This window comes from Panthera tigris, chromosome D1, assembly GCF_018350195.1.
Source record: "Panthera tigris isolate Pti1 chromosome D1, P.tigris_Pti1_mat1.1, whole genome shotgun sequence".
NCBI classification, from domain to species: domain Eukaryota; kingdom Metazoa; phylum Chordata; class Mammalia; order Carnivora; family Felidae; genus Panthera; species Panthera tigris.
This window is the reverse complement of record NC_056669.1, coordinates 111,809,110-111,836,917: the sequence shown is the minus strand read 5'-3', so window position 1 is coordinate 111,836,917 and position 27,808 is coordinate 111,809,110. Positions and strand designations below refer to the sequence as shown.

General features: G+C 60.0%; 1 protein-coding gene across 1 annotated transcript in view; it reads left to right on the top strand.

The window, feature by feature from the left end:
* Positions 1-27,808, top strand: part of SHANK2 (SH3 and multiple ankyrin repeat domains 2) — a 490,643-nt gene that overhangs the window by 105,420 nt on the left and 357,415 nt on the right. The window contains exons 7-10 of the mRNA XM_042957704.1: positions 1,242-1,393; positions 2,317-2,484; positions 11,279-11,395; positions 22,583-22,660. Of these exons, the coding sequence (XP_042813638.1) occupies positions 1,242-1,393; positions 2,317-2,484; positions 11,279-11,395; positions 22,583-22,660 (515 nt within the window). The remainder of the gene's footprint in view (positions 1-1,241; positions 1,394-2,316; positions 2,485-11,278; positions 11,396-22,582; positions 22,661-27,808) is intronic.

Genomic DNA, 27,808 nt, shown 5'->3' with positions numbered 1-27,808 from the left:
CACACGTGACCAAAGCGGGAGGTGTGCGGCGACCCTTGGGAGAGGGCGTGTGGGCTGTGTGTCACATTCGCACACGGCCGTGTCCACGTACGCATGCTGGCCACCGGGAGTGGCTCAGCCCACGCGTGTCACCGTGGAAAATCCAGGCGCAGGGTGACTCCCACGGCGAATTTAAACGGCGCTCGGCACAGTGCTCGTCTGGGGGTAAATTAGCCCGGGGATCCGCAATAGATGGGGCAGGGGAGCCGCCCTGGGGACAGCGGGGATCGCGGCCGAGGTGCGGTCAGAAGGGAATTCAGCCCAGGTCAGATGCCCCGGTCCCTTTATTCTCAAAATGTGCTTCAAGTCCGAATGACTCCTCATCATCCCGTGCCGTGTGCGCCGTGTCCGGGTCTTGGGGAGCTGCGTGCCGTCACATTGCCCTTGGCACTCTTCTGCAAGGTAAACGCCTCTCAGATGAACCGCATCATAACGGTGTGCCTTGCTCGGCCGTGGCGGTGGCGGGCACTCACCGAGAGGGGTGGAGAAGATGGGCTTAGACCAGATGTCGGCGTCCCCATCACAGCCGGCTACAGACTGGCCCAGAGTCAGCTGCACCGGGCGGGCGGTGGGGGACCCTTCCTGACCTTTGTCCCCAGGGGGGCGGGCTTCATCTTTCCTTCCCCGGGGCTCCCGCCCCAGCCCTCATGCCGGCCGTTTATCGAGCCGAGCCCCTGCCATTGCGACGGCAGTGCGGGTCTCTGCCCGCCCAGACCGCCACGGGGCACAGGCTCCACCCCTCACTTACAGCCGGGTCCTGGCGTCCACCGAGATGCCCGTAAACATCATGAAATTGAGGTGAAAGGCGGGCATCTGCCTTGCAGACCCTCCACTACAGCCCTAATGGGCCACTCCTCCCAAAAGGAAGCATCCGGATGGTGCTGCGGGATTCTGGGTACCCGGGGCAAGGGCAGCGGGCGGCTTCTCGGACCCCTAGCCCGCAAGGGGATCGTGGGGAAGCTCTGGCCCGCCCCCCGTGTTGACTTGCGTATGACCCCAAACACCACCTCCGCTGTCCCCGGGGTCGCCGGAGCCATGCTGACTGACCGTGTGGATGTCGGGGCTCACGGGCGGGTGGGAGCCGCGGTACCTCTGGGGTCACGTCCTCCAGCTCCCTTGTAGACTCTGAACTTGGCTTAGGGAGCCACGGGCCCTGGCTGTCTCCCAAGTGGTTCTGAACTGCGTGTGTTCGGGTCCCGTAGAGACCCCGCTGACCTTAGCCGCTCAGCTGGACGACCCCGCGGAGGCGATCAAGGCTCTCAGAAACGGCGGGGCTCACCTGGACTTCCGCGCCAGAGACGGGATGACGGCCCTGCACAAAGCCGCCCGAGCCAGGAACCAAGTGGCCCTGAAGGTACCTTCCGGGGCCGTCTCGCATGGGGGACGCCTCCTTCCTGTCTGGTCTCCTGCCTGCACCAGCGTGCCCTGTGTCCACCCCACCGCGGCCACCGGAACTGACCCTGAACTGTGTTCCCCCTGAGGTTAGAAAGCGTAGTCTGGGCCCCCCACGCTCTCTTCCTGGGAGTTTTAGAACTTGGTGTCTACGGAAGGTCCTCTGTCCCTCTGGTTCAGTCCGAGGCTTGCGTTTTCAGCCGGAAGGGGCAGCACTGGACGTCACCCACCCTGGGCGGCCGCAGACCCGGACTGCGGGCCGTGAGCCAGCCTCGTGGGCCGTGAAGCCCATCCGGGGTGTGGGCCCAGCCCCCATCCTCCCCACTGCCCCGGCTCTACCTGCCCTGGCCCTGGGTGGGGGGGGCCTCCAGGAGCCCCAGCGGGGGGGCCCCGTCCACATCGGCTGCGCCTCGTCCACTGGCTTCGTCTGAAACCCAGTGTTCATGACGGCGCTTCCTGGGCTTGCCCCCTCGGGGTGCACACTGAGATCGTTCTACGCTGTACTTTGGGTTGTATGCGCACCTTCTCTCTTTCTCGCAAAGGCCGTCCTCTCTTTGCTCTCTGCTGGTACGGGGGGGTCAGCAGGGCACAGGAGGTCTCTGAGTGCTGCAGGTGTGTGTCCACACGGATGCGTGTCTGCACAGAGTCCCCTGAGCTCCCGGATGCTCGTCCTGCATGCCGGCACCACGTGCTAGTTCAGGGCCAGAAACCTTGCTGTCTCAAGCTGGCACCCACTGAATTCCGGGAAGCCTGGGAAGGGCGGGAACCAAGGGCCTGGTCAGCCTTGGCCGGGGGCGGAGTGTGACCCTCGTGCTTCTTTCTTGATTCACTTCCTGCCAAAGCGGTCACGAGACCAATGACCACATGTTTGGTGTTTATTTCTAGACCCTTTTGGAGCTTGGAGCGTCCCCGGATTACAAAGACAGCTATGGCCTCACACCCCTTTACCACACCGCGATCGTGGGGGGCGATCCCTACTGCTGCGAGCTCCTGCTCCACGAACACGCGGCCGTGTGCTGCCGGGACGAGAACGGCTGGCACGAGATCCACCAGGTACACGATTGCCGTCCACCCGCGTGACCCCTGACGACCCCCCTCGGTGGGGCGGGGCAGTAGCAGTCCACCCCCACCCTCCCAGTAGTTCGTTTGACCCTCGCGGAGTTTCTGAGATATTTGAATTGGTCGCCAGCAGTAAATTTCTATTTACCTAGAAATGCAACTTCTGACCTCTCTAGAGAAGCTGGAAGGTTAGGCCAGGCTCTTGCGTCTCTGTAAGGCGGGAGTCGTCTGGAGCTGTGGGCTCTCTCTGTGCCTAGCGTCTTGGGTGCCCCGATGGAGCATGGCACCAGGTGCTTTCCGAGCACAGGCCGCCCGGTGCCGTGCCCCTTTCCATGCCCAGGGCACAAGTTTCCCTGATCCCCCCGGCGACCGTGGGGTCCGGGGTTGTGTCCACTGCAGTCTCGTAAAGAAACAGAACCCGCCGTGGGACGCCCGGGTGGCTCAGTCGGTGAAGCGTCCAACTCTTGGTCTCAGCTCAGGTCTTGATCTCAGGGTTGTGAGTTTAAGCCCCGTGTTGGGCTCCATGCTGGGCATGAAGCCTACTGAATAAAAAAAAAAAAAAAAAAAAAAAAAAAAGAATTCCTCCTTGTGGCTCAGATAGTCTTTCATGGATCAAAGGCAAGGAGGGGAAAGTGTGTTCTCAGAAGCAGGGACAGCCGGGATGGTGGAGGGGACTCTCCGAGCAGAGGAGGGTGGTCCGTGGGTCTGGGACAGCAGACGGGAAGTATCAGCCCCGGACGGCAGGGGGAAAGGGCCGGGGCACGGAGAGGCTCTGAGCCGTTCTCTGGACGCGCCGTGATTCTTATCACCTCCTAGGCTGCCTGTCGGTTTCCCTCAGCCACCGTGTGGCCCCACTTACCCAGTCCGGGTGGGGTCATGCCCCGGACCCGCTGTGGTCAGAGGGCCAAGGAGTGCTGAGGTGTGGCAGGTGGGCCGGGGGGTGCAGGCAGGGCCACCCCACCGGGCCTCCTGCGTGCCGGGTCCCCCCTGGCTCTTCAGCGTCCCCGCAGCCTGGGGAGGCATCCGGTTCCCTCCCGCGGTGTGAGCAGGGCCCGCCGCCCCCTGGGGCCGTGAGAAGGCTCTAACGTCAGTCCCTGTGCTCATCCTGCCCTGTTCTCACTCTGGTCCCCGAGGCTGCACGTCTGGGTGCTTCCAGAGTCACTTCTTGGCCTGTCCCAACCCCCATAGGTCCTACCACCGTTCAGGCACAGCGAAGCCAACCCATCAGGAGTCGGCTGCCGTTGGAAAGATGGTGTGTTATTCACAGATCCGAGAGGAGGGGCAGGTGCAGGGGGCCGCACAGGAGGCACCAGGCTGGGTGGGGAAGCAGCGGGGTGGGGGGTGAGGGGGAGTGAAACGGGGCCAAGAGCTTTCACCACGGTTCTGAGGGAAGAAGCGGATGGAACAGGACGAGCCGCCTGAGGCTTGGCTAGTTTGGGTAACTTCCGGGGCTCTGGCACACGGGGGCTGTCCCTGGCTGTCTGGGACCTGCCCCGGGCTGATCAGGACAGGTGGGTCATGGCCCCGAGGGTGGGAGCCCAGCAAGACAGGTGGGGGTGATGGCCCTGCGGGGCTCCTTTGCATTTGCGAGTCACCCTCGGGGCGACTCCTTTACTGTCAGAATGGACTTGCCCTGCGAGGGGCACACCTTCCAAAGCCAGCAAGGCAGGTGTCAGGGCACCAGAAATACAGAAGATGGGAGTGGGGAGTTGCTACGGCCTGACCCCGGCTGCAGGGCCCCAACTTGGCGGAGTTCTCCTAGCCGGGTTCTCGGCCCCCCTGCCCTCAACCGGCTGGAGGCCTCCCAGCTAGAGTCACTGTCCTCTCTGGTGCTTGTGGCAGTCTGGCCCCTGGCCTGTCTGTCTCACGCTGAGATGAAGGGTGAGCGTGTGCCTGGGGTCCTGCCGTCGCTGCCTGCAATGCCGGCTCCAGCCAGGATTTCTGGTCCCCAGAAACGTGTGCCGGGTCCCATCCCTGAGACTCGAGCGTGGAGTCAGAGCGAGCAGGCACCGAAGCCACCGAACCTCTTGGTCCCAGGGCCCCAGCCCCTGGCGCTGAGTTTGAGCTTGGAGGCCTGGGCTCCCAGGGCTGCTGTGTCCTGCTTCCTGCCATGCCCGGCAAGATCGTGTGCCGCTCTCCGGTGGTGGGTTTCTTGTTCACAGCGTGCGGGAGGGCCGGGTCCTTACTGGAGGTCCCGGGTTATCCAGAGGAAGTGGCCCAAGACAAGTCCCTGCCTCCTGAGCCCTGCTGCCTCGCGTGTCCCCGCCGTGACAGGCAGTGAGGGGTGGGTGCAAGGCACTAAGCAGAGAACGGCCCACCGTGTGGTCCTCCGAGATTCTCACCACCGGTCGGCTCTGCCGCCGTCCGGATCTGCTTCCTTTGCCCCATCGCTCACACCCTGGAGCAGCCCTAGGAGACACCCGCTGGCCTCCATTACTCAGAGGAGTTCACGGGCCCAGAGAGGGTGAATGACCCGCCCGAGGTCGCGGGGCCAGCAGCTGCCTGAGCCGAGTTCGCTGCTAGCCGCGCTCGCACCGCGGCGTCCAGGCTTTCACAGAAGCCGCCCCTAACGCGACCGCGCATCCGCGGTCCGGAGAAGCACCTCGGAGTTCCGGGGTCTCGGGTTCTGCCTTAGAAGTCTGTCCCCGTGCCTCGCACCCTGGAGTGGGGACAGCCGTGTCCCGGCCGCCCGGCTCCGCGCCCTTCCGGGGATCCCGCGCGCCCACAGCCAGGCCAGCTCGCGGGGTCCTGTGGCGGTTCCGTCTGCTTCCCCGGCCAAGGCCAGGTGCTGAACAGCTTGGCGGAGCCCGCACCTGCGGACGCGGAGCCTAGGGACGCCCGCCCCCTGCAGGCCTACTCTGGAAGTGTGCGTTTTTGTCCGCCGCTTGTCTGCACATTCTTTGCTCTTCGGGATTACTCTAACCGCTCAACACGGAGACGGTCAAAAAGTTCGAAGCCGCAGAGGGAAGAAAGCGTAAAACACCCAGGTGCATTCCCACAACCCCAGAACATCGGGTTCCGACCTCCTGTGTGTCTCTCCCGCACCCTGGAGGGACCTGAGGACGGTGGGTCTGGTTGTGTCGGGACTCTAGGACATGTCATTGAGGCTGGGCGCTCTGGGGAGGGTGGCTGCCCCCAGGGAGGGGACAGCTGCGGGTGCAGGAGCCGCCCGTTCCCACGCTGGTGACTGCGATGTGGGGCCTCGTGCCCCCCCCCCCCGGGTCTGGGGGATTCCCTTCCCGTGCTGTCAGTCCAACTTAGTCTGGCCTCGAGTTAGCAGCCCCTCAACACTGCCTGGGTCGCCTGAGCAAGCGTCTTGCCCTCTCTGAGCGGGTTTGCTAATCTCTAGAATTGGCTTAGTGATCGTTCATAGAGAGAGCTCTCCAGTTAAAGGAAAAAATTCACGTGAAGCGCTTACTATAGTTACTTACAGAGGTAAGTGCACTGTCCTCTTGGCCACCATCATCTTTGCCTGGCCACGCCCCCGTCCGTGTCCTCCTTCCCAGACACGTCGCCCGGCCACGCCCCCATCACCATCTTCCTTGCCTGGCCACGCCCCCGTCCCTGCCTTCCTCGCCTGGCCACGCCCCCATCACCATCTTCCTTGCCTGGCCACGCCCCTGTCCCTGCCTCCCTAGCCCAGCCTCGCCCCCATCCCCATCTTCCTTGCCTGGCCACGCCCCCGTCACTCATCCTCACCCGGCCACGCCCCCATCGCAGTCCTTTTGGCCAGGCCACGCCCAACCGTGGTCTCCCCCCCTCCCCCCCCCCCCCCCCCCCCCCCCCCCCCCGCTCCAGGCCAGCATCATTACCTGGCTGTTGTCAGTAAGAAATAATATGCGACCCTCAGAGAGCACTTCACCGCTTTGCTCACAGGCTTTCCTATGGATATCATTTGATTGCCTCAACAGTCCTTTAAAAGACCTTTTGTCACTCATCTTAATGTGTATTGGCCGCTGTTTATTATTCTAAGTTTTAAATTAGGAGTTTTAACCTGGAAGAAATGCAACAATTTATGGCCGCGGCTCCCCTCCCTCACCCCGCTCCCCCCACCCAGGTCCTTGGAGTTTTCCCTGAGCCCCCATGGTAAGGGGACTGGCCCTGGGGAGGTTCCGAGGGCGCTCATGGCACGGTGTAGTGCCTGGTCTGTTTGTGTGGGTGCTGCGTCCCCAGCTCCCAGCCACACGAGGGCAGGACCGGGGGTGCCTCGGCTCTGCACCTGTGCACCACACGTGCTCCTGAACGTGGGTTGGCTGAAGGAGTTAGCCTCCGGCTGGCATGGACTCTGGTCTTCCTTTAAGCTGGGGTTTCCCTGGTGCGCTGGGAACCCACCATGTCGGGGGAGCCTGGGGCTGACGGGAGCACAGGCGTGGACCGGGAACTCCCACGGGGCGTGGTCAGGTCCGACCGGAGCAGGTGGGAGGGCTTCACGCGCAGCGGAGCTTCCAAGCCTGGCCGCGGTGATGGGCGGATACTGTCTCAGGCCAGCGAAGGTGGCGTCCCTGGCCTCACGGGGTGGGGGCGTCACAGGTGCGCCTAGAGACGGCATTTCCATGGCGCCTGCTTGGGCTGAGCACAGCACAGCCTGGGGCCGTCGGCATGGGGACCCCGCAACGGTGGTGGAGCCTATCCCTGGACGCAGGAGGCACCCGCACTGTTGCTGCAGTCCCGCCCTCCGGCTCCAACCACGCACCGCGAGCCGCCAAGTCCCCAGGGCTCCAGCGGTCCGAGCGGCAGGAAGGTGCCTCACCTTGCTTTGGCGGTCTGCTACGTACTGACCTGGGGCGTCAGATCCGTATCCCGTGCCCCTACCCTGCCCAGCTGAGCCAGGATCCCGCCGGAGAAGTGATCGGGGCATCTTTTGCCGTGGGCCTCCGGGGGGACTGAATGATCGTCTTTCCAGCCAGCCTCGATCCTTGGGGCTGAGAGGGGAGGAGGCGCCAGGAGGGGAGGGGAGGGGTGAAGACCCCAGACCGAGATGGCAGGGGCACCACCTTCTCCCCTTAGCGAGAGCCTGCGTTCTCCTGGAATGACGTAGGTGAAGTCTCCAGAAGCGTCTAATGTCCAGACACCATGTTCTGGAAGGCACAGACCCTGTAGGGAAAGTGGGCGGGTGCCAGGATGTCGAAGATCCTCTTTCCTTTTGGAGCCCTTAGCATGACACGTTTCCTGCGTCCTCATTTCAGGCTGGAACTTTCAGAGTGGTTGATCTGAACTGATCACACTGGTTGGTTAGGGCAGTCGTAACAAAGTCACGGACGAGGAAGCTCACACAGCAGACGCGTGTAGCCTCCCCGAGGTCCAGGCGTGGGCAGGGCCAGGCCGGGGCCTCCCGAGGCCTCTCTCCTTGTGTGTGGACGGCCGTCCTCTTCCTGTGTCCTCATGGGGTCGTCTCTGTCTGTGTGTCTGGGTCCTGATCCCCTCTTCTTACAAGGACCCTGGTCACACAGGATTAGGACCCACCCTGCAGACTGAGTGTTGTTACCTCAGTCACCTCTGCAAAGCCCCTGTCTTTAGACAAGGTCATGGTCTGGGGTGCTGGGGGGTCAGGACTCCAACATAGGAATTTGGGAGGACATAGTTCAGCACGTTTTCTCCACTCCCCTTGGGGCAGGCAGCAAGGCCACAACCGGCCTTTGAAAGCCACAGAACGGAGGGCCAGGGGCAGCCAGTGGCTCGAGTCAGCAAGCCACGTTTGCTTGCGTTTGGGCGAGAGAGTGTCTGTGCACCGATGGGCACCTCAGTTCCCGACCAGGTGAGGGCTGAAGGGGTGCGAATGTTGTTTTCTGAGCATTTGGCGGTGATGTCCCCGGCTCACATTGTGAGCACGGGCTGTAGGAGAAATGCCTGAGCGTGGCGTGGTTGGAGGAATTTTATTGGTGGCACAGAACCAGCAGAGGCACTTGCTGCGCGTCTGCAATGCAGTGAACTCTGCATTGTTCCCACCGCATTGCAGGACCCCGGGGACGCCTCTCAGCCGGCTGCGCCTTTAGGGCTGTGGCTGCGTCACAGCAGGTGGCCAGCAGGTGGCAGTAAAGCGCTTGAAGGAAGGAGTGGCCTTTTCCCTAGTTTAACTGCAGATTATGGGGTTGGCCAGTGATGGGGCGGGTGTTGGCGTGGCTGGGATGAACCCCACATCTCGTGGGGACACTTCTCCTCCAGATACGCATGCCCAGGAGTTTCGCAGGCAGTCGATGTGGGGTGGAGCCCCACACGCATGCGTTTCCCAGAAAGCGCCTGGTAAAAAATGGTTAAGATACAGGAGTGTGAAGTGCTTTCTTAGATGTCAGCTTTCTGGCCTCTGGCCTCCCTTTCAAGCTGCCTCTCGAAGGCCACAAGCCACAACACCCTTTCCAAAAGAAAGCGGCGGGGGGCGGGGGCGGGGGACAGCTAGTGTAGCTTATCTCGGGGGAGCACAGATTTCTTCCTTTCCTGAGCTTTAAGGTCTTTGTGTCAAGCACGTACTGGTTTCTCTTTCTAAATTGTACAGGACTATTTTCGTTTCAAACTTCCGGAAGAGATATAATCCCCATCCGCCCCGCCCCCCGACCATCCCTTGTACTGAAAGGCTCCCCTCGGGGGGCCCCGACGGATTGCCTGCCATCTGGGAGGGTCCGTGGGACCCCTGTGATATCACAGGGCAGGCATTTTGGAGGTTGCCCCTCAGCTCGGGTGCAGCGGTCCGGGGTGTGCGTTGTGGCGGGAATACTTACCGTAGGGCCGGCATCGTGTTCCTGGCATTCACGTGTCGGGTGGCACGGGGTGACACTGCCCATCCCCGGCGACGTTAACTCTGACCGCCTGACCCGGTGGGGGGAGTCTGCCGAGCTCCTCTCTTTCCTTCGGTAATTAGAGTTTTGTGGGGTCTGTGAGGCTCCCACAAGTTCTTTCCCCCTCCCCCGTTCACCTGCCGGTGTTTCTCCCCTGCATCAACGATCCCCATCGCGGCTGCTGACGGTGGTGGTGGGGGGCGGTTTCTGCTCCCATCCTCTGGGGACAGCTGATGAGCCAAGGCCCCTTTGACCTAAGGAACAGAGATCTCAACTCAGCCTGGTAGAAGAAATAAAAACTCCTCCCCGGCTTGGTGTCCTGGGAAGTTCGGGCATCGTTGCGGTTGAGGGGGGCTCTGTCACGGGCTGTGTGCGTGTCTGTCCTTGTCTCGTGTCTGGCCTCCCTCCCTCCCTTTCTCTCCCCGGTGCCCCTTCTCCTTCAGGGGGACCCCAGCGGCCGTAGGCTTCGGTGGGTTTTCCGCCAGCTGTCCCGGAAGAAAGGAAGCTTCTGACTGTTCTTCGGCCTTGTTCCTCACGGGGCCCCCGCGTGCCCCCAGCTTGGGGCCGGTTGTCCAGGCCGGTGGGCTGTGCCCGTGGCAGTGGTGGGGCAGGGCAGGCCCCCCCGACCTCTGAGAGCGCGGCGGGGGCCCCCCAGGAAGCGCAGGACGAGAGGGAGGGCAGGTCAGACACCCGCATCCAGACAACGCTGCTTCGTGAATTAGTGACTTTGCTCCACGGGAAGCACAGCCGTGCGATGGGCGTTTCTCGGGTTTTCTGTTTAAGCTCCTCCGGGTCATAGGTCCGACGTCTTTCCTGTCATCTCCCACTCCTCAGTGAGGCAACGCCCTTTCCCGCAGACCGTGCACAGGGGCAGCCCCCCAGTCCGCCCAGTTATCTGGAATGCGCGACAGTGAGAGTGCCCACCCCATCCTGGCCGGCCTGTGTCCTTCCCGCTGCGCGCCTCAGTGGCCACCCTCGGCGTAGGAAGTGCGGGTCGGGACCCGCTCCCTGGCCTTCCCGTCTCCCTTCCGGGTTGTCGTGTCTCACGAGGACACTGGCTTTCGTGCCTTCGATGCTGCCCATTGACGGCCACACGCTGGCCTTTCCCGGGGTGCCGGGAAAGTGCGGGCGGGTGGGGTGGGGGGGCCGGTTGGATCTGACTGCCTGGCCCGACACCGCGTGGCATACCCTGAACCCCCTGCGGGAGCTGGACGGCAGCGCCCTGGTCGCAGCGTGGGGTTCCCGGCTCCCTGTGAGCAGCAGGCGGGGGCCGGCCTGGCGCCAGGCATCGCGCAGGCCCTCTCGGGTCCCTTTTCCTACGTGATTCTCATGAAAGCCCTGTGTGGAGTGGGGTTTACATCTGCATGTGAAGACATAGGCTCATGGGGGAAAGTTCTGGAAAATGGAAGGTCCGTGACTTGGGCACAGATCTGTTTGACCCCAGAGCCCTGGTGGTTTGTGAATAGCACGTGTTACCTCCTTGAAGGGCTCAGGGAGGGAGAAGTCTCCCCATGGGGCTGCCTGGCCCCTGCCTCCAGAAAGCCCCTCAGCGGGTAGGTTACATTTTATAGCAGTAATGGGGCTCCCTTCCCTGGACACAGCAGGGGCTGGACGCACCCCTTCTGGCTGTTTTCACACCCACCGGGGGGGATGGGGTTTGGGTAAGCAAGGCCAGGGACGGAGCCTCCCGGTTTGCATTTTGGGGGGCCAGCCCCCAAGGCCAGGGGAGAGGTGCCCCGTGTGTCCCTGGGCTTCGGGCCCCCAGGCCTGAATGAAAGGGGCATCGGGGCCCTTCACAGACCTGCGGTCCCGGAACCTGGGAGCCCGGCATACGTCCTCGTCCCGGCATGAGGTCCCCCACCCTGTACCCCATCAGGGGTCTGGTGGGCCCCCGGAAGCTCAGGGCGCTGTGGGTGCCCGTGTGTTGGGGCCTGGACTGCGGTCGGCCACGCCGCAGCTGCCGGGGAGCTTGGGGAGTCGCGGCGGTTCTCTGACCGACGGCGGGGCTCTCGTTTCAGGCCTGCAGGTACGGCCACGTGCAGCACCTGGAACACCTGCTCTTCTACGGGGCGGACATGGCGGCCCAGAACGCCTCCGGGAACACGGCCCTGCACATCTGTGCCCTCTACAACCAGGTGAGTGGGCGTGCAAGCCGGGGCGGTGTCCGACTCGGCACAGGGGCCGCCACAGGGCCCCGCAGGCGGGCCCCAGACAACGCGCATCTGTTCTCCCAGGCCTGGAGGCTGGAGGTCCCGGATCAGGGCGCGGGCAGATTTGGTTCCTAGTGAGAGCCCCTCCCGGCTGCAGACGGCCGTCTTCTGTCTGTGTCCTCACGCGGTGGGGAGAGATCATTGCCCTCTGTGTCTCCTCCGACAAGGGCGCTGTCCCGTCAGGACCCGGGCATGGAACCCTCAGCGCCTCCTCGAGAGCCATTTCCAAAATCCCTCGCGTCGGGGGTCAGGGCTTCACGTAGGAACGTGGGGAGACGCCTCCAGCCACAGCAAGGTGCGACCTTCACCTGCTTCTTTGAGGATGGTTACCCCGTTGTGGAAGAGAGGAAGCCAGGGCGCGGGGAAGCGAAGGGAGCGGACGCCCGGCCAGAGCCCTTTCCTAGGCTGTACGACCACACTGTCTGCCTTCCAGAACAGGCCTGGGGACCCCAGGGTGGCTTCTCTGCTGGGACGTGTGGGGGGCGGGGGACAGATGGGACCCGAGGAACGGGAAGGGTGCGGCGGATAGAGCCCCCGAGATGGTTCCGGGACCCGCAAGACTCCCACAGGACCACGGTGCCACGGAGGCGAACCTTCCCACTGCTGCGTTACGAACAAGCTCCCGGTGGCTTTCTCTTTCTAACCTGCTAAAACGTATACGACAGAAACATCTGCGATTTTGACCATTTTTAACCGTGTGGCTCAGTGACGCTAACTACCTTCATGTTGCTATGCACCCAGCCCCCATCCGTCTCTGGGATTTTCCATTTTCCCAACTGAAACTCTGTCCCTTTAAGCACCAACTCCCCAGCCCCCCGCGCCCACCGTCTACCTTGGGTCTCTGTGCATCTGGCTCTGCTGGGGACCCCGTACCAGTGGAATCCTGCCCCATTTGTCCTTTTGCGTTGGTTCATTTCACCGAGCGGAGCGTTCTCAAGGTCCACCGGTGGCAGGTGGCAGAGCGTCCTTTTTCATGGCGCCATAGTATTTCATTGTGTGCAGGGACCACGGTTTGTTTGCCCGTTCATCCCTTGATGGGCACTTGGTGCCCACACCCCTTGCCGTTGTGAACAACGCTGCTGTGCACGTGGGCGTGCGGGCGTCTCTTCAAGGCACTGCTGTCCCTTCTTTTTTTTTTTTTAATGTTTTTATTTATTTTTGCGACAGAGAGAGACAGAGCATGAGCAGGGGAGGGACAGAGAGAGAGGGAGACACAGAATCGGAAGCAGGCTCCAGGCTCTGAGCTGTCAGCACAGAGCCTGATGTGGGGCTTGAACCCACAGACTGTGAGATCATGACCTGAGCCGAAGTCGGATGCTTAACCGACTGAGCCACCCAGGCGCCCCCTGCTGTCCCTTCTTTAGGGGCTGAACCTCCAAGCGGAGCCTCGATGTGAACAAAACCACACGCTCTTGTGTGTTAGATAGGAGACCACGGGAAGCTGGGGATGAGCTTGCCCGGCGTGCACTGAGGGGTGGGATACGACCCCTGCCTTTCAGGAGCGTGACTCCTAAATAGGACCGTGTGACACCCCGCTGGTCCCTCCGGGAGGCACCGTAGTGACGCTGAAGACAGCGGAGATGCTCCCAGGGGCCGTGGAAGCGGCCGGGGCTTCTGGGAGGCAGCGGGTTGAAGCCACGGCTTCTGTGCCCTGCACGGGGGTGGGAGGAGGGTCAGCGTCCTCGAGGCTCCAAGTCCAGATGACTTCTGGACACCAGTATCGAAGGTGTTCTCAGCTCCTCCCTCCTTTTCTTCTTTCTCTGACTTCAAGGAACGTTGACTCTGGAGGGTAGTGCGGTCTGGACACTATGCTGAGAGCTGAGCAGAACGTTGGGGGGCTCCACCAGCTGGAGGAACAGAGGGGAGATCTTCGGGGGGCCCCCAGGCAGTGGGCACTTTGCTTGTCTTCTCTGCCGTCAGCGCCGTCTTCCCAGTGTGATGCCATCTTCCTGAGTGAAATCTTCAGCCTTTGTCTGCACCTGTGTCCTTTCGCTGGCCGTCCCTAGACTTCAGCCACTCTGAAGTCCCACCTTGCTTCTAGCTCTTAAACGTCCCTAGATTCTCTGCCCTGGAAAACTCCTATGCGTCCTTCCAGACCCAACTCAGATATCCCGCCCTTGGTCAAGCCTTCTCTTGATGGGTCCCTGGCAACATTAGTCGTGTCGTTTTGTTCTGCGCCCTTTTTGCAAGATAACCAGGGTGGACTGCCCAGGACCGGGCCGTGGTTATGCCTTGCCCGTTGGACCCCCTTGGACCCACCTTCTCAGAGGCATAAACTGCCATCTTTTAGGGTCTCTTGCTTGTCTGGCACGGCAGAGCGGCTCAGCCAGAGGAGGGTGGGGTGGGGTTTCAGCTGCAGCCTCCTCCTCAATGGAATCGTATCGGCGGGATTTGCGTGCAGCTGGGTCGGTAGACGCCACACGGCATTTGGATGTCGGGACGGCTTTAGGAGCTGGGAGCTACCTCGCTGGGCTGCACCAGGGAAACGCACATTGTGAGGCTTGGCCGTGGCTGGCAAAACAGCTGTGCCAACATGTGCTTCTTAATTACTGCCTTAGAGGCGAAGAATTTTCCCCGGTAGATTTCAAGCATATTTTATCATGAATTAAAAAAAAAAAAAAACAGGAAAAATGTTTTCTGTCACTTGAAATAATTGTGGACAAGATGGTCTCTGAAGGTGCCGGTGGCATTTTATTAGGAAAGGTTAAAACATCTCACTTCTACTCTGACTTACAGAGGGCATCACTCTACCGGTCCCATATCCGTCCCTACCTCTCAGCTGACGGCTTCCGGAAGACCCTTACCCCAGGGGCCTTAGGAGGATTTTCCTCCCAGGTATTTTCTCGTAGGAGCAAACATTTTCTGTAAAGGGCCACTTAGTAAATATTTTCAGCTCTGTGGGCCACACGGGCTTTGTCACGGCTACTCCCCTCCACCACTGCGGTATGAACTCGGCAACGGACGATGTATGGATGGGTGAGTGTGGCTCTGGCCGATCCAACTTGAATTGTAAGACCGGCACGACAGGCTGAGTTGGGCCGTGGGCTGTATTTGCCAAGCCTGGGCCGGGAAGATTGCATCTACACCCTCCCCAGACATGCGTGTAGACGGACTCCCTGCTCCAGAGCTGAGCGACTTCCTCCCCGTGTGCCAGGGGGCCCCGTGGCTGGGTGAGAGCCGTGCCCTCCCCAGGGTCCTGAGATCAGCCCTTGGCCGCTCCTGCCTTCACATCCCTGCTCTGCAGCACGGGTCCAGATGCTAAGGTTCAGTGACCTGTTACGCATCGCGTTGTCCCCGCTTGCATTACCTTCCAGGGGCTGTTGTGGAGGGTCACAGGCTCGGGGCTCGGTGGCCCCCAGCCCCTGGACACCATGTCCAGTTGGAAGTCAGCGGGTGCTCTGGGATCGAGCCTCGTGAATCCCTCGTTCCTTCCCTGGGGTGCTGGCGTGGCCTTTAATCTCCTCCTTCAGGCCCTCCCCTAACCATTGGGAGGGTCTGACCGAAGCAGCAAGAGGAGTGGTTCAGACGGCATCTCAGCGTGACTCAGAGAGATACAGCCCCGTAGCCACGTCCTCCAGGCACCTGTGATGAACTTCTAGGAGCAGCGGAGTCTCCTAGTCTTTGTCCCGCACGTACCTCCATTGGACTTGACCAGAGCCCCGTCCCCTCCTCTGTCACCACTGTGCTGAGCTCCTCCTTTCTACCCATGTGTGCTTCACCTGCGGCACCAGGCCGGGCTCAGTGCAGGCCAGGGGAACCACTTTGCAACTTCAAGCAGAAGGGGGCGTCCAAGGAGCACATCCAGAGCACTCTGGGAAATCATAGACTGCTCCGGGGGTGGGGACACCGTGTCATGAGGTCAGAATAGGCTGCAGGGAAAGGACTTAAGGAACAGCCACCGTGAAGTGAACTTTCGGTGCAGGGAGACATGGCAGTCTGGGCTCCATGTGGCCTAAACCGTGACCTTGCTGCGTTTTCTGGGGCGCACTCCTGTCTCTCTTGGGCTCTGAATTCCCCCTTTGGTAACGTAGGCACAATCCTCCCTAACTCCCAGGGTTGCTAAGAGACATAACAGACAGGTGGTATAGCAGCCACACAGTGGATGCTGGGTAAATGGTGACTGTCATGGGGACGATGGGGATGATGGTGATGATGCTGGTAAAGGTGAAGGTGTTCGTGGTGACGACGGTGCCGAAAATGCCGGCTCTCGTGGCCAGAGGCCGATAGTCCCACCGCTGCTGCTAACTTGCCTTTTGCCAAGCCTCTGCCCGTGAACTCTGAAAGCATCCAGGTTTATGAATTTGATGTGTGTGTTTTATCAATTTTGGGCAGGCCTCATCCGCACACTTCTAATAGAATACACTGCGATCAGAATATTCTCTTCTCTCATGAAATCAACTAATTGGGGCTTTGATTGGAAGCAGCAAATTGTGTCTAGCCTGCCAGGTCCCTCAGCCTCGTGCTGGCTTTCCTGGAGCCCCAGAGGGAGGCAGGCAGCCTGGTGTTTGTTTTTTGGGCTCCGATAATGAAGGAAGGGAGGGGGTCTTAAATCTCAGAGGTTACTGGGCCAGACCAATTTGTGTGGAGGAGGAGAAATAATCCTGCCTCTTATTCCGGTGGCAGCCGAGGTAAGAAGAGACGGGCTGCATCTCTGTGCCCCTTCTGGTGTCAGTGGAGTGCCCGTCAGCATGGTGGCTGCCTCCACGGGGTCATCACAGGGTGGTCGTCCTCAGGGGCTCTGGGGGGGCTGTGTCTTGCTGAAGGAGGGCGTCCACAGGGACTTTCCATTTGTCTGTCTATCTATCTATCTATCTATCTATCTATCTATCTATCTATCTATCTTTTTGTATGTTTTTACTTACTTTTGGGGGAGAGAGAGAGAGAGACAGAGAGAGAGAGACAGAATGTGAGCTGGGGAAGGGCAGAGAGAGAGGGAGACACAGAATCCAAAGCAGCCCGACACAGGGCTTGAACTCATGAACTGAGATCATGACCTGAGCCGAAGTCGGACGTCCACCTGACTGAGCCACCCAGGCGCCCAGGGACTGTCCCTTTAGATCCCCCCAGTGAACCTGTGGTGGGTGCCATTGGTTGACATTGCCGTACAAGTATCAGGAGATGGAACTTGGCCCAGGCAGCTCGGCTATGTAAGGGGCAACGCTGGGCCCCCAACTTGCCCAGCTTTTGTCGCCGCCAGGCTGCGGGGACAGATAACTGTGGCCCTTGGCTTGGTGGGGATGGGGCTCCCGGACACACGTCAGGCCACGGCACCGTGGGCCACAGCACGGTCAGGTGTGGTCTTTGGGGGGCCGCGTTCCAGCTGCTCTGGCGATTTCAATCTCCTGGCTCATTGTACCTTTCTTTTTCCCTGACTACGTGCATGTTACCTCTCAGATTTCCGTCCACCCACACAGGCTCGTTTCAAACTGGGGACGAGTCCCCACCTTACAGTTTGGGGTATTTGGCCAATCACATCTGTGGCATTGACGGGGAGATCGCCTCCGTGCCATAGAGGTGAAAACACGGGTGGGACTTGCAAATCCGGAATTCAATCCCTGGCTGTGGCCTTGAGGCCGTGGCCTTGACTGGGCGGTTTTGGGCAAACCCGTAACCGGCATCTTGCCACCCTGTCCTGCCTCCTCTTCTGTCTGCCCGTTTGCTTGTGTGCGGACCCCGCTGACCTTCCCCGGGGGCTCCCTGGAGCTTCCTCACCTGCCCCTCCATCAGGTTTCCATCCCTCCTGCTCCGGCAGCCGGCCACCCCCATGTGCCGCACGGTGCTGTGACCCACGTTGTCTCCATGGTGACCCCAGGCAGACCTATCTGTGGCCTTTGGTACTTTCTAGAGAACACCTCTGCCCTGAGCTCTGGCGGTGGTGCCTCATAGAAAACACGTAGGTGGCTCCTCCCACCGTGTAAATAGCCCCCTTCTCTCCATGGCTTCCTGAAGTCCCGGCTGCCCTCCTGCTCCCCGCGGCCACTTCTGGCCCCAGGCAGCCTCAGCTCCCTGCTGCCCCTCCCGCCCTTGGCGGCTGATGTCTTTCCCTTGATGGCCGCCCCCGGCTGGTCATCCCCTCAGGCTTGCTTCTCTCTGATGCACTTTCCGTGGAAACCAGAGTGGCTTTGCACCGCGCACGTCTGCTGGTGTCCCTGTGATGGGAGGTCCCCTCACACAAACCCGAAGGCCCCTGCCCCTATGCACCTGTCACTTGTCACTTAGGCACCATCACCAGTCTCCTGCCCCTGTGCACCCGTCATCTGTCTCTGTCACCCACCCCTGTGCACCCATCTCCTGCCCCTGTGCACCCGTCACCTGTCCCTGTGCACCTGTCACCTGCCCCTGTGTACCTGTCACCTGCTGTTGTGCACCTATCACCTGCCACCTGCCCCTGTGCACCCATCACCTGCCCCTGTGTACCCGTAACCTGCCTCTGTGCACCCACCACCTGTCACCTGCCTCTGTGCATCTGTCACCTGCCGCTGTGTACCTGTCACCTGCCATTGTGCACCTGTCACCTGCCTCTGTGCACCCATCACTGCCCCTGTGCACCTGTAACCTGCCCCTGTGCACTCATCACCTGTCACCTGCCCCTGTGCACCCCTTACCTGCCCCTGTGCCCCTGTCACCTGCCTCTGTGCACCCATCCTGTCACCTGCCTCTGTGCACCTGTCACCTGCCCCTGTGCACCTGTAACCTGCCCCTGTGCACCCCTCACCTGCCCCTGTGCCCCTGTCACCTGCCTCTGTGCACCCATCACCTGTCACCTGCCTCTGTGCATCTGTCACCTGCCCCTGTGTACCTGTCACCTGCCTCTGTGTACCTGTAACCTGTCACCTGCCCCTGTGCACCCCTCACCTGCCCCTGTGCCCCTGTCACCTGCCTTTGTGCACCTGTCACCTGCCTCTGTGCACCCGTCACCTGTCACCTTCCCCTGTGCACCTGTCACCCTCCCTGTGCACCCATCTCCTGCCCCTGTGCACCCATCACCTGCCCCTGTGCCCCTGTCACCTGCCTCTGTGCACCCATCACCTGTCACCTGCCCCTGTACACTTGTCACCTGCTCCTGTGCACCCATCACCTGCCCCCTGCCCCAGCTGCCTGTAGCCCAGACCAGGGCCTTTGCATTTGCTGCTCCCTCTGCTGGGAACACTTCCCTTGATTGTCATCCAGCCCTTCTTTGGTTTAGGGCTCAGCTTAGGGACCCCCTCCTCAGGGTCCTTCCCTGACCACCTGCCCTCCCTCTCTCTGTCACATGACCCTCTTTTATCATTTGCATGGTGCTCTGTGTCCCCGGGAGCCAGAGCGGTACTTGGCCCGGCTGACAGTCAGCGTCCACTGGTTGAGGCACGGACGGATGTGCTTTCTGGGCCTGTTTCTTCGTGTATAAAGTGAAAATGGTGACATCCGGGCTCCTGCAGCAGGTGGTGACCCAGAGGAATGGCCTGCCTTGGCTGGGGGCTGAGCAAGCCTCAGAGATCCTCAGGGAGGTAGGAGGCAGTTTGGTTAAGTGTCTCTGAAAGGCCTTGCCCAGAAGATAATTGGCAGTGGAGACGATATTCTTCCTGATGCTTTGGCTGTCAAAAAAAAAAAAAGTGCAGACTGCTTCGTCTATACTCGACTGACTTACCTAAGAGGATGGAAACGCACCTCGGTGTATCCCAGAGGAGGCGCCTCAGGGAGGAACGTGGCAGCCGGCAGCCATTGGAGGGAGCAGCCGGGTCCCCCTCAGCCCTCCTCTGGGCCACGGCTTACGCGTCTTCTCCCTTTCTGAAGCCGCGGTTTTTCAGTTAAACGTTCCGGGCCTCTGCTGCCTTGTCTGTGAAATGGGCCTCCTGTTAGCCCATAGCAGGGATGCTGCACGGCAGAGCACACACGTGCACACACACTCGCACGCCCACGTCTGTGCACACACGCACGCGCACACACACGGTATAATTGTTAGTAAGCCGGACGAACCGTTTACCCTTTAATCGTGAGACGGCTGTGGGACGTGGTCTCACGTGGAAGTCGGGCAGGGACTAGAGTGACGGACCGTGTCTCTGGGCGGGTTAATGCTGACTTGCACACACTCCCTTTGTAGGAAGGGACCCTGGCTGGATCCCACCTGGGAGGGTGTGAATGGCGAGGATTTATTCTCAGCGCTTCTGATGGGACTTTTCGGTGAATGTGCTTACTTAGCAAGTAGGGAGCGTTTACGAGGACCTGCAGAATCGGGGGTCCTGCGGGGCTGTCCGGTCCTGGTTGTTGCCACTGGGAACTGTCGGCTGGTGGTCCTTCCAGGCTGCTCATTCACGCCCTTGAGCGGGGCCAGGGCACACGGGGCAGCCCGTGTGGCTCAGGGGAGATCCCCCTCCCTGCTCCCGGCCACATTCATGTCCCCTGAGTCCCAGCTGCGGTCCCCTGCTTGCCACCCCAGGGGATTCATGCTCTCTTGTCTCTTACGTGCCCCCACCAACGTTCTCCTGCCCCAGTTCCCTTCTCTGCCTCAGTTTCCTCAAATACCCTCTCCTCTGTCCCCACAGACATCTTGCTCACTCTGGCATGATGATGCTGTTGTGTAAGTAATTTAATTGACTTCCTTTGGGTTGTCAGTAACAGGACCCAGCTAGGCTAATTCACGGCAGGAGGGTGGATGCTGGGCGGGCTCCAGGAGCCAGGCAGGGTGGGTAGGGCTGGGGCAGGACCAGAGAGCCTGGGGGCCTGTGTCCTAATAAAACCTCCTCACAGCACCAGCTGTGCGGGATTCCAGTCGCCCTTCCCCACTCCCCCCCGCAAGTGTAGTTTGAGATCCTGGAATAAAATGGCACCTGCCTCTGTCCTGGGCTCTGGCCTCGGGCTGGCTGTCCAGGGCTTGTCACCACCTGACATGCCGGCTTTCATTTTTTTTTAACCCTGGATGTAATGGCATCCCGCATCTGAAAGATTTTGTTTCCCGAGCACAGATACGTCTTTTCCGGTTTTCTTAAACTTCTCGAGTTACTCAAAGTTTTACACGAACACATGCGAGGGGGAGAAAATCAGTGCGACAGAGCATCCACAGCGATGCAGACAGCCACTGCGGTCAGCCCCGAGCTGCCCCTGGGGCCCTGGGACCTGGGCGCAGGTGGGAGCACAGGGGCCGGGAAATCCTTTCTGCAGGACTCAGATCGGCCCTCACCCGTGTCTTAGAAGCGGCTCGCGGTGCTGGGATGCCTCCCCTGCCTGCAGCACACAAAGCTAGGGTCCCCGCCTCCTGTGTGTGGCCTCCCCTTCACATCAGCACAGCGGAGGTCCCCGGGGCCCCTTGGCCGGGTCACAGGGCCGGGGGGGCCCCAGCTGGCTCCTGAGAGCTCACAACTGCTTCGCCAGACCCTGCTCTGCTCTGGCTTGGCGTCACTGTCCTGGAATGGAAACTTCCGTCCAGGTGGTGCCCTGTCCCTCTGACTCTCTGTGTGCGTCTGCCTCTCTCTGTCTCTGTTTCCCTTTCTCTGTCTACCTCTGTGTCTATCTCTGCATCCCTGTGTCTCTGTCTGTCTCTGTGTCTTTCTCTGTTTCTCTGTCTCTGTCTCTCTTTCTCTGTCTCTATCTCTGTTTGTCTCTTTTTCTCTATGTCTATGTCTCTGTGTCCCTGTGTCTCTGTCCCTGTGTCTGCCTCTCTCTGTCTCTGTTTCTCTGTGTCTGTCTCTTGCTCTCGCTTCCTGCTGTGCTCATCCAGGATGCCCTTATTGAGGAATAGTTCACACACACCATACAATTTCCCCCCTAAAATATAGGGTTCCGTGGATTCTCACCCACAGCTGGCAGTCATGACCACAGTGAGTACCGGGTCCTTCCATCGCCCCACGCAGCGCCCCGGGAGAGCCCACGTCTCCCTCGGTCCCTCCAGCCCTGGGCAGCCTCTGGCCCCGTTCTGTCGATGGGTGCCCACTCTGTCTTTGCTCTGCTGTTCTCGAGGTCCTGCGACCCCACAGCGTGCACCTGTCTTTCCCCAGGACACAGGTCCCCTTCAGGTCTGGGGCGGGGTGCCCTGGGCGGTCACACCCGTCGTCTCTGGATTCTGCGGGGAAAAACGGGGAAGCCGGGGTGCACTCGGGAGGCCGTGAGTCGTGCTCCCCGGGCTGTCGGCAGGCTCCCTCCTGCAGGGTGCATGCACACCGGTGTGCAAATAGTGGGTGCTCCATAAACGGACAGGAATAGACCTATTTTCATTGTAAAAAACACACACACAACGTGAATATTGGCTGCCTTTCAGAAACATCAAAAAATGCAAGTATGGGAAAAAATAAAAAAAGATTCCCCCCGTTGACTCCCTGACGCTTTCTCCCTTGCGCCCCGGGACGCTCCCTCCAGACTTGCTCTCCACTTGGCTACAACACAGAGGCTTTTAAAGCATGAAGGAAATTCATTAAGCCGTATTGTTGTTCTGAGACTTGTTTTGCTTGGAAGTTCTTGGGTCTATTTCTTGTCAGGCTTTGCGGATCTACCTTGTTTTTTCCTACAACTTTCCAGGCGAAGAATGTTCTGGAATGTATTCCCGCTTCCCTTATCGCAGAACATTTATGCCTTGTCCAGGTCTTCTCTTTCTGTGCGTTACTGACGTGTTTTCCCTCTATTTTACACACACGCGCGAGACATTCTGTAGCACACGGCCCTCAGGCGGGGAGGGGTTCGGCCGTGGGGTGCACACGTTACGCATTTTCATAGGTTCTGCCAAGCTGTCATCCCAAAGTGTTTAGAGAAGTTAAGCGTCACCCGGGAGGGTGCGGGGCCGTTCCCCTTCGTCCTCACCGCCCTGGTGACTGGAGCCGCCCCCTGCGCTCACCCCGTCCTCACCCCCCCGCGCTCACCCCCGTCCTCACCCCCCCGCGCTCACCCCCGTCCTCACCCCCCCTCGTTCACCCCCATCCTCACCCCCCCTCCGTGTTCACCCCCATCCTCACCCCCCCGCGTTCACCCCCGTCCTCCCCGCCCCCCTGCGCTCACCCTCTTCCTCACCGCCCCCGTGACCAGAGGCGCCCCCTGCAGACCTGCGTCACGTCCCGGATTTCTTGTGCGCGGAGCCTCGGAGCGTGTCCCTTTGGAGGACGTCTGTGCCACCGGCCTACAAACGGGCTTCTCTTCTCCCCCCTGCAGGACAGCTGTGCCAGAGTGCTGCTGTTCCGAGGCGGGAACAAGGAACTCAAGAACTACAACAGCCAGACCCCGTTTCAGGTAAGAGGAGCGCCCAGAGCCGCACCACCCGTGCGTGCGCCGTCGCGGGAGGCCACGCGGTTTCCGCACGGACCCGTGTGTCCAGCACGAGGTCGGCCCGTCTCGCGGGGACGTTGCCTGGTTCGGAGCCTGCGCCCCCTTCACGCCGGAGCCGCTGGTGCTTTTCGGTTTGCCCGTCCGGACGCAGCCCTCCTTCCCGGTGGGCAGAGCGGCGGGAGCCCGCAGCCATTCACCCCTGTGGGCGTGCGAACAGCCTCTGCGGGCCGATTGCAAGGGGGGCGCTTTGTGGCTCTGCCGTGGGGAGGCGGCCTGCCGTCGTCTGGCACCCCCACGGGGCCTGCTGTCCCGGAGTGGAGGGAGGCGACGCCAGCCCGGCGGTGGCCACAGGGCTCCGGGGCGGAGGGCAAAGCCACCACCTCCTCGTGGTTAAATTGTGCTGGTATGTATCACACAATGTCGGCCGTTTTGACCATTTCAAAGGGCGCGTTTCAGGGGCCCTGAGAACATTCCAGATGTTGTGCAACCCTCAGTGCTGTGTGGATTCATCACCCCCAAAGTAACCCTCCCCCCCCACCCCACTCATTACCACCCCCCACTCTCCCCCACCCCCAGCCCCCGGCAACCACGAATCCACTTTCTGTCTGTGGATTTGCCCGCTCTGGACATTCCGTAGAAAAGGATCCACACACCGTGTGGCCTCTGTGTCCGGCTTCTTTCTCTCCGCGGGTTGTGTCTGAGGGCCGTCCGCGTGGTCGCTCTCGGGGTGCCTTGTTCCCCTTTCCAGCTGAGTAAAAATCCTGTTGGATGGATGATTTCGATGCAGCTGACCAGATGGTTTAGGGCGAAAACAGATTTGTGTGTGTAGGGGGGGCGGGGCTAAGTTACAGAAATGCTGTTTGACCCTGAATGTGGTCGGATGTCTCCACTTGCAGGAAAACCCAGGTGACCGTCATTTTTATTTGGAGGTGATTTTTACCTCTTACCGAGCCAGGAGGTCTCCGACTCAGAACTGGTGCGCACCCTTCTCAGGCCTTGCTCATAAGGACGGGTTTGATGTCTTGAGAATGAACCAGTCTGCTCCGAACCCTGGGCTGGCTGTTTAAAAACCACCCGTAAGGTTACCGTCGCTGACCCACGGCGGTGGGCCTGGATTGTGGTCTCGAATCTTGTGGCTTTCAGGCATTTACAGCAAAATGGGTCGTGGACGTGACTTCCCGGTTTGTTAACGGGTCTGAGAAGGCCGCCCTTACCGTCCCGGGAAGCGTCCTCTTGCTGGGGGTGCTTAGGGGCCGCGGTGGCACCTTCCACTTGCCTGCGTCTGCCCCGAGGGCCTTGCTGTGGCTTGCTGGTGGTCCTGGTTTAAAGATTTCTTTTTTTGTCATTAAATAACATTTCTTTGGTCCTTTTACTTTTCTCAAGTCAAACTATTGCTTCAGCTGCTTAGAAAAGGAAAGCTGATGTCCTTGTTTCACAGTAAGCCCTTTGGGGATACAGAAGACCCGTTTCCGACTCTGGGGCATCGCCTGGTAACTGACACGGGGTGCTCCCGGAAAGTAGCCGTGATGGCGTCCAGGACCAAAGGCATATAGGTGGCCTCCCCCGTGGGTCCCCCCCCCTCCCCCCACTGAAGCGTCATCGCAGCAATCCCCTGGGACGGGACACCCCTTACGGGAGTCCTGGCAGGATGCTTGGTACACACTCCCGGGAGCAGGGCGGCACCAGCTCCGAGGCCAGGCCATCTGTCTCTCCTTTGATAATCAGTCAAGTGCCCAAATGGGTCTGGAAGACCCAGCAAAATGCAAATTATAACGATGGAAATGATAATGATGCAAAATTACTCAGCAAAATGCAGCTGAGTAACAGGACTCTGTATGCTGCGAGCGTTGTTCACGTGACCGGCGGATTCAGAGTCCGGGCTACTTGGTCTTCATGCCCAGACGGGCTCCGCGGCTTCTGGGAGCTGGGTCCTTCCCTCGTGTCCCCTGCCTTCTCACACCGTGACGATGCAGAGATGCGATTCAGCCTTCGAGCCCCGCCTACGAAGTGCTCGGCTCTCATTCTCGCTCACGGCGCCCGCCTCCCGGTTGTGAAAGAGGAACCCCTTACTGTCCAGAGTGTGGCTGAAGCGATGGTTTGCTGCGCCCTTTGAGAGGATCAGATGTGCTCCCTGCAAAACACTCGTGCTCCTCGGCTGCCGTTCTGAGAGATCGTGGCCCGTTCCATGAGTTCATCTGGCCAAACATTTGCTTCATGGTTTCCTCCAAACGCTCAACCAGCAGCATCGGTGACACTCCAGGACTTGAGGGAAAATGCGGATGCGCAGCCCTCCCCCACCCTGGTCCCACGGAATCAGAAGCTCAAGGGCAGGGCTTGGTGTCCTGAGTTCTGAGGAGCCCTCTCAGATCCTGGTGCCTGCTTGGGTTTGAGAATCCCAAGAGAGATGATTCTTGAAGGAAAGGAAGGAGGAGGAGGAGAAGGAGGAGAGGCGCTTACAGTGGCCCCTGGGCGTAGATTAGACAGTGATGTTGGCGGTGGCCTCGGTCAGCTCCGGCAGCCGTAGCCGAACGCCACAGGCGTAGACGACAGATGTTTATTTCACGCGGTGTTGGAGGCTGGAAGTCTAGGGTCACGGTGCCAGAAAATGTAGTTTCGGGCGAGGCTCTCCTCCTGGCTGAAAGATGGCCACCTACTCGCCGGTCTTTCCTCTGCGCGTATGTAGAGACAGGAGGGGCTTTCTGTTGTCTAACCCTTTCCTTGTGGAAGCAATAATTCCATCCAACTGGGGTCCCACCCTTATGACCACGTTTAACGTTAAAAGCCCTCTCTGCAAACGCTAACATTCGGGAGTTAAGATTTCACCGTTTGAAATCCGAGGGGCCAAAAATTAACCTGTAAAGTGATGATGTGGTGACGTTGATGATGGTGGTGGTGATGTTGGGGATGATGGCGATGATGGTGATGATGATTTTGCACAGAATTCTAAAGCTTACAAATACTCTTCTGAATGTTGCCATTTGACGTTCAAAATCCCAACGAGGTAGTCGTTTTTGTGCCCGATTCGTAGATGAAATGGGACTCTAGAGAGGTGGACGCACTGGGACGCGAAGTGAGCGAGTGGCTGGGGTTGTGGTCTCCGGGCCTCCGGACCTCCAGTCCAGCGCTCGGCACGCTTTCTGTAGCACACCTTGCCTCCTGGCTCGGAGTGAGCAACGTTAGGGGTCCTTGGTGCCTTGGACCGTTCAGCCCGAGGGAGCAAAAAACAACGTATCCCGATTTTGAAGACAAACGGAACGGGAGGAAGTCTGAAGACGTGATCGGTCTACGTGAAGACGGAACGCAGGTCGGGCAGCTCCTGGTGGCCGGTCTGCTGCCCAGCTTGACTAGGCGCTCACACCCAGCTATCTAAGCACAGTAGCGTGGGCATTGCTGCGAAGGTGCGTTGCAGGTGTGGTTAAACCACGTCTCCCGCCAGTTAAGTGAAGGCGACGAGCCCTCCGTAATGTAGGTGGGCCTCATCTAATCAGCGGGAAGCCTTAAAGGAAAAAAGGAAAGAGGTTTCCCAGAGAAGACGAAATTCTGCCTCAAGACTGTAATGGAGAGCTTGTGGGTTCGAGCCCCGCGTCGGGCTCCGGGCTGACGGCTCGGGGCCCGGAGCCCGCTGCGGATTCTGAGTCTCCCTCTCTCTCTGTCCCTCCCCAGCTCATGCTCTGTCTCTCTCTCTCAAAAATAAGTAAACTTTAAAAAAATGTTAAAAAAAAACGACCGTAACGTACAACATCTGCCTGAGTTCCCAGGTTGCCGGCCTGTCCTACGGATTTCGGACTTGTCTGGCCCCACAGCTCCTCTCAATTGCGTGTCCACACACACATCCTATGGGCGTGTCCCCCGGGGAGCTCTGGCTGGCACACGGGGGTATTGATGAGTCCTTCCCGCCTCCCGGAAGCTCCTCCCCCAAAGGGACTTCCTTGGGGTTGCAGGCAGGCCTTCCAGCCCCCGGCATATGTGGAGAGGTGGCCTTTCTCCCCACGTGGGTCGCAGTTGTGTTGTCTCTGGGCTGCTGGTCAGATGCCCGGACACAGGGCGTGAGGAATCAGGAGACGAGGAAATGGTGAGGAGAGGTCTTCTGAAAGACTGGCGTCTAGCGTTAATACAGGCAGGAAGTCGGAGGGCAAGGGGGCGGGAAGAGGTGGAATCCGTCAAGGTGGGGTGCCGTGGCATGGGCTGCCTTTCCGTGGGTGCAGCTCTCTGCCCGCCTGGCACTGACCCTAACTCACGTCATCGGCAGTCTTTTCTCCTGTGGCTGCCCTTCAGGAACACTGGGTCCCGTGGCTGGTAAGGGTCAGCGCAGGTTGCCCTTGGCCACCGGACCCTGTGTTCATCCTCGACCGCCACGCAGGACGTAAAAGCAGGAGGAAGACGGCCGAAGCAGGAAACAGGGACCGCGTTTCAAAGCACCGGACCGTGGCTGCCTCGCAGGCAGAGTCCCGTAAGTTCTGCCTGGCGATGCTTCCTGTGTCTTCAAGCCCTTCGCTCTGTGATTCTACGGCGCCCAGCGTGTGGCCTTGCGTGTCCCCTGGGGGATCACTCGGCTCCTGAAAGTGACCTTGTGTCTTGTCTAAAGCCCCGGCTGTCATCCCCCAGACGACGAGTGTCTCACGTACTTTGTATGGAATGCACGTCGATCTCGTGCACGTCGAGCTCACTCATTCAGCGGTGTAGACGGAGAGGGACGGACACCTTCTCACGCACAATTTGAGATGGCGTGGTGAGCGCCTTGCAGAAGACCGCGTGCTCTGTCCTAGTCGTGCTCTTATCGAAGCAGCTGCTTCTGGGCTGGTGGGCAGACCAGCGACAGAGGCAGTCTGACATTTTGGGGACATCCGGTTCTGGTTTTGCGTATTTTCTGGGAAACCGATGAAATGCGCTCAACGGGCACCTCTGTTCCTTATTCCCGCGAGGCACTTTCCTGAATCGTTTTGTTTAGCGACTCAAAACCCAAACTATTTGCTTGTGCCTTGTGTCCTTGAAATCCACATGGATTTTAGTGCAAGGTCAAGGCGATTTCGTTTCTCCCATGACCTTCCACTCCGTGCTGATGTCGTGAGCCGAGTCCCAGGATCTGTCCCGTTGTGCCGTCTTCTGTGCTGC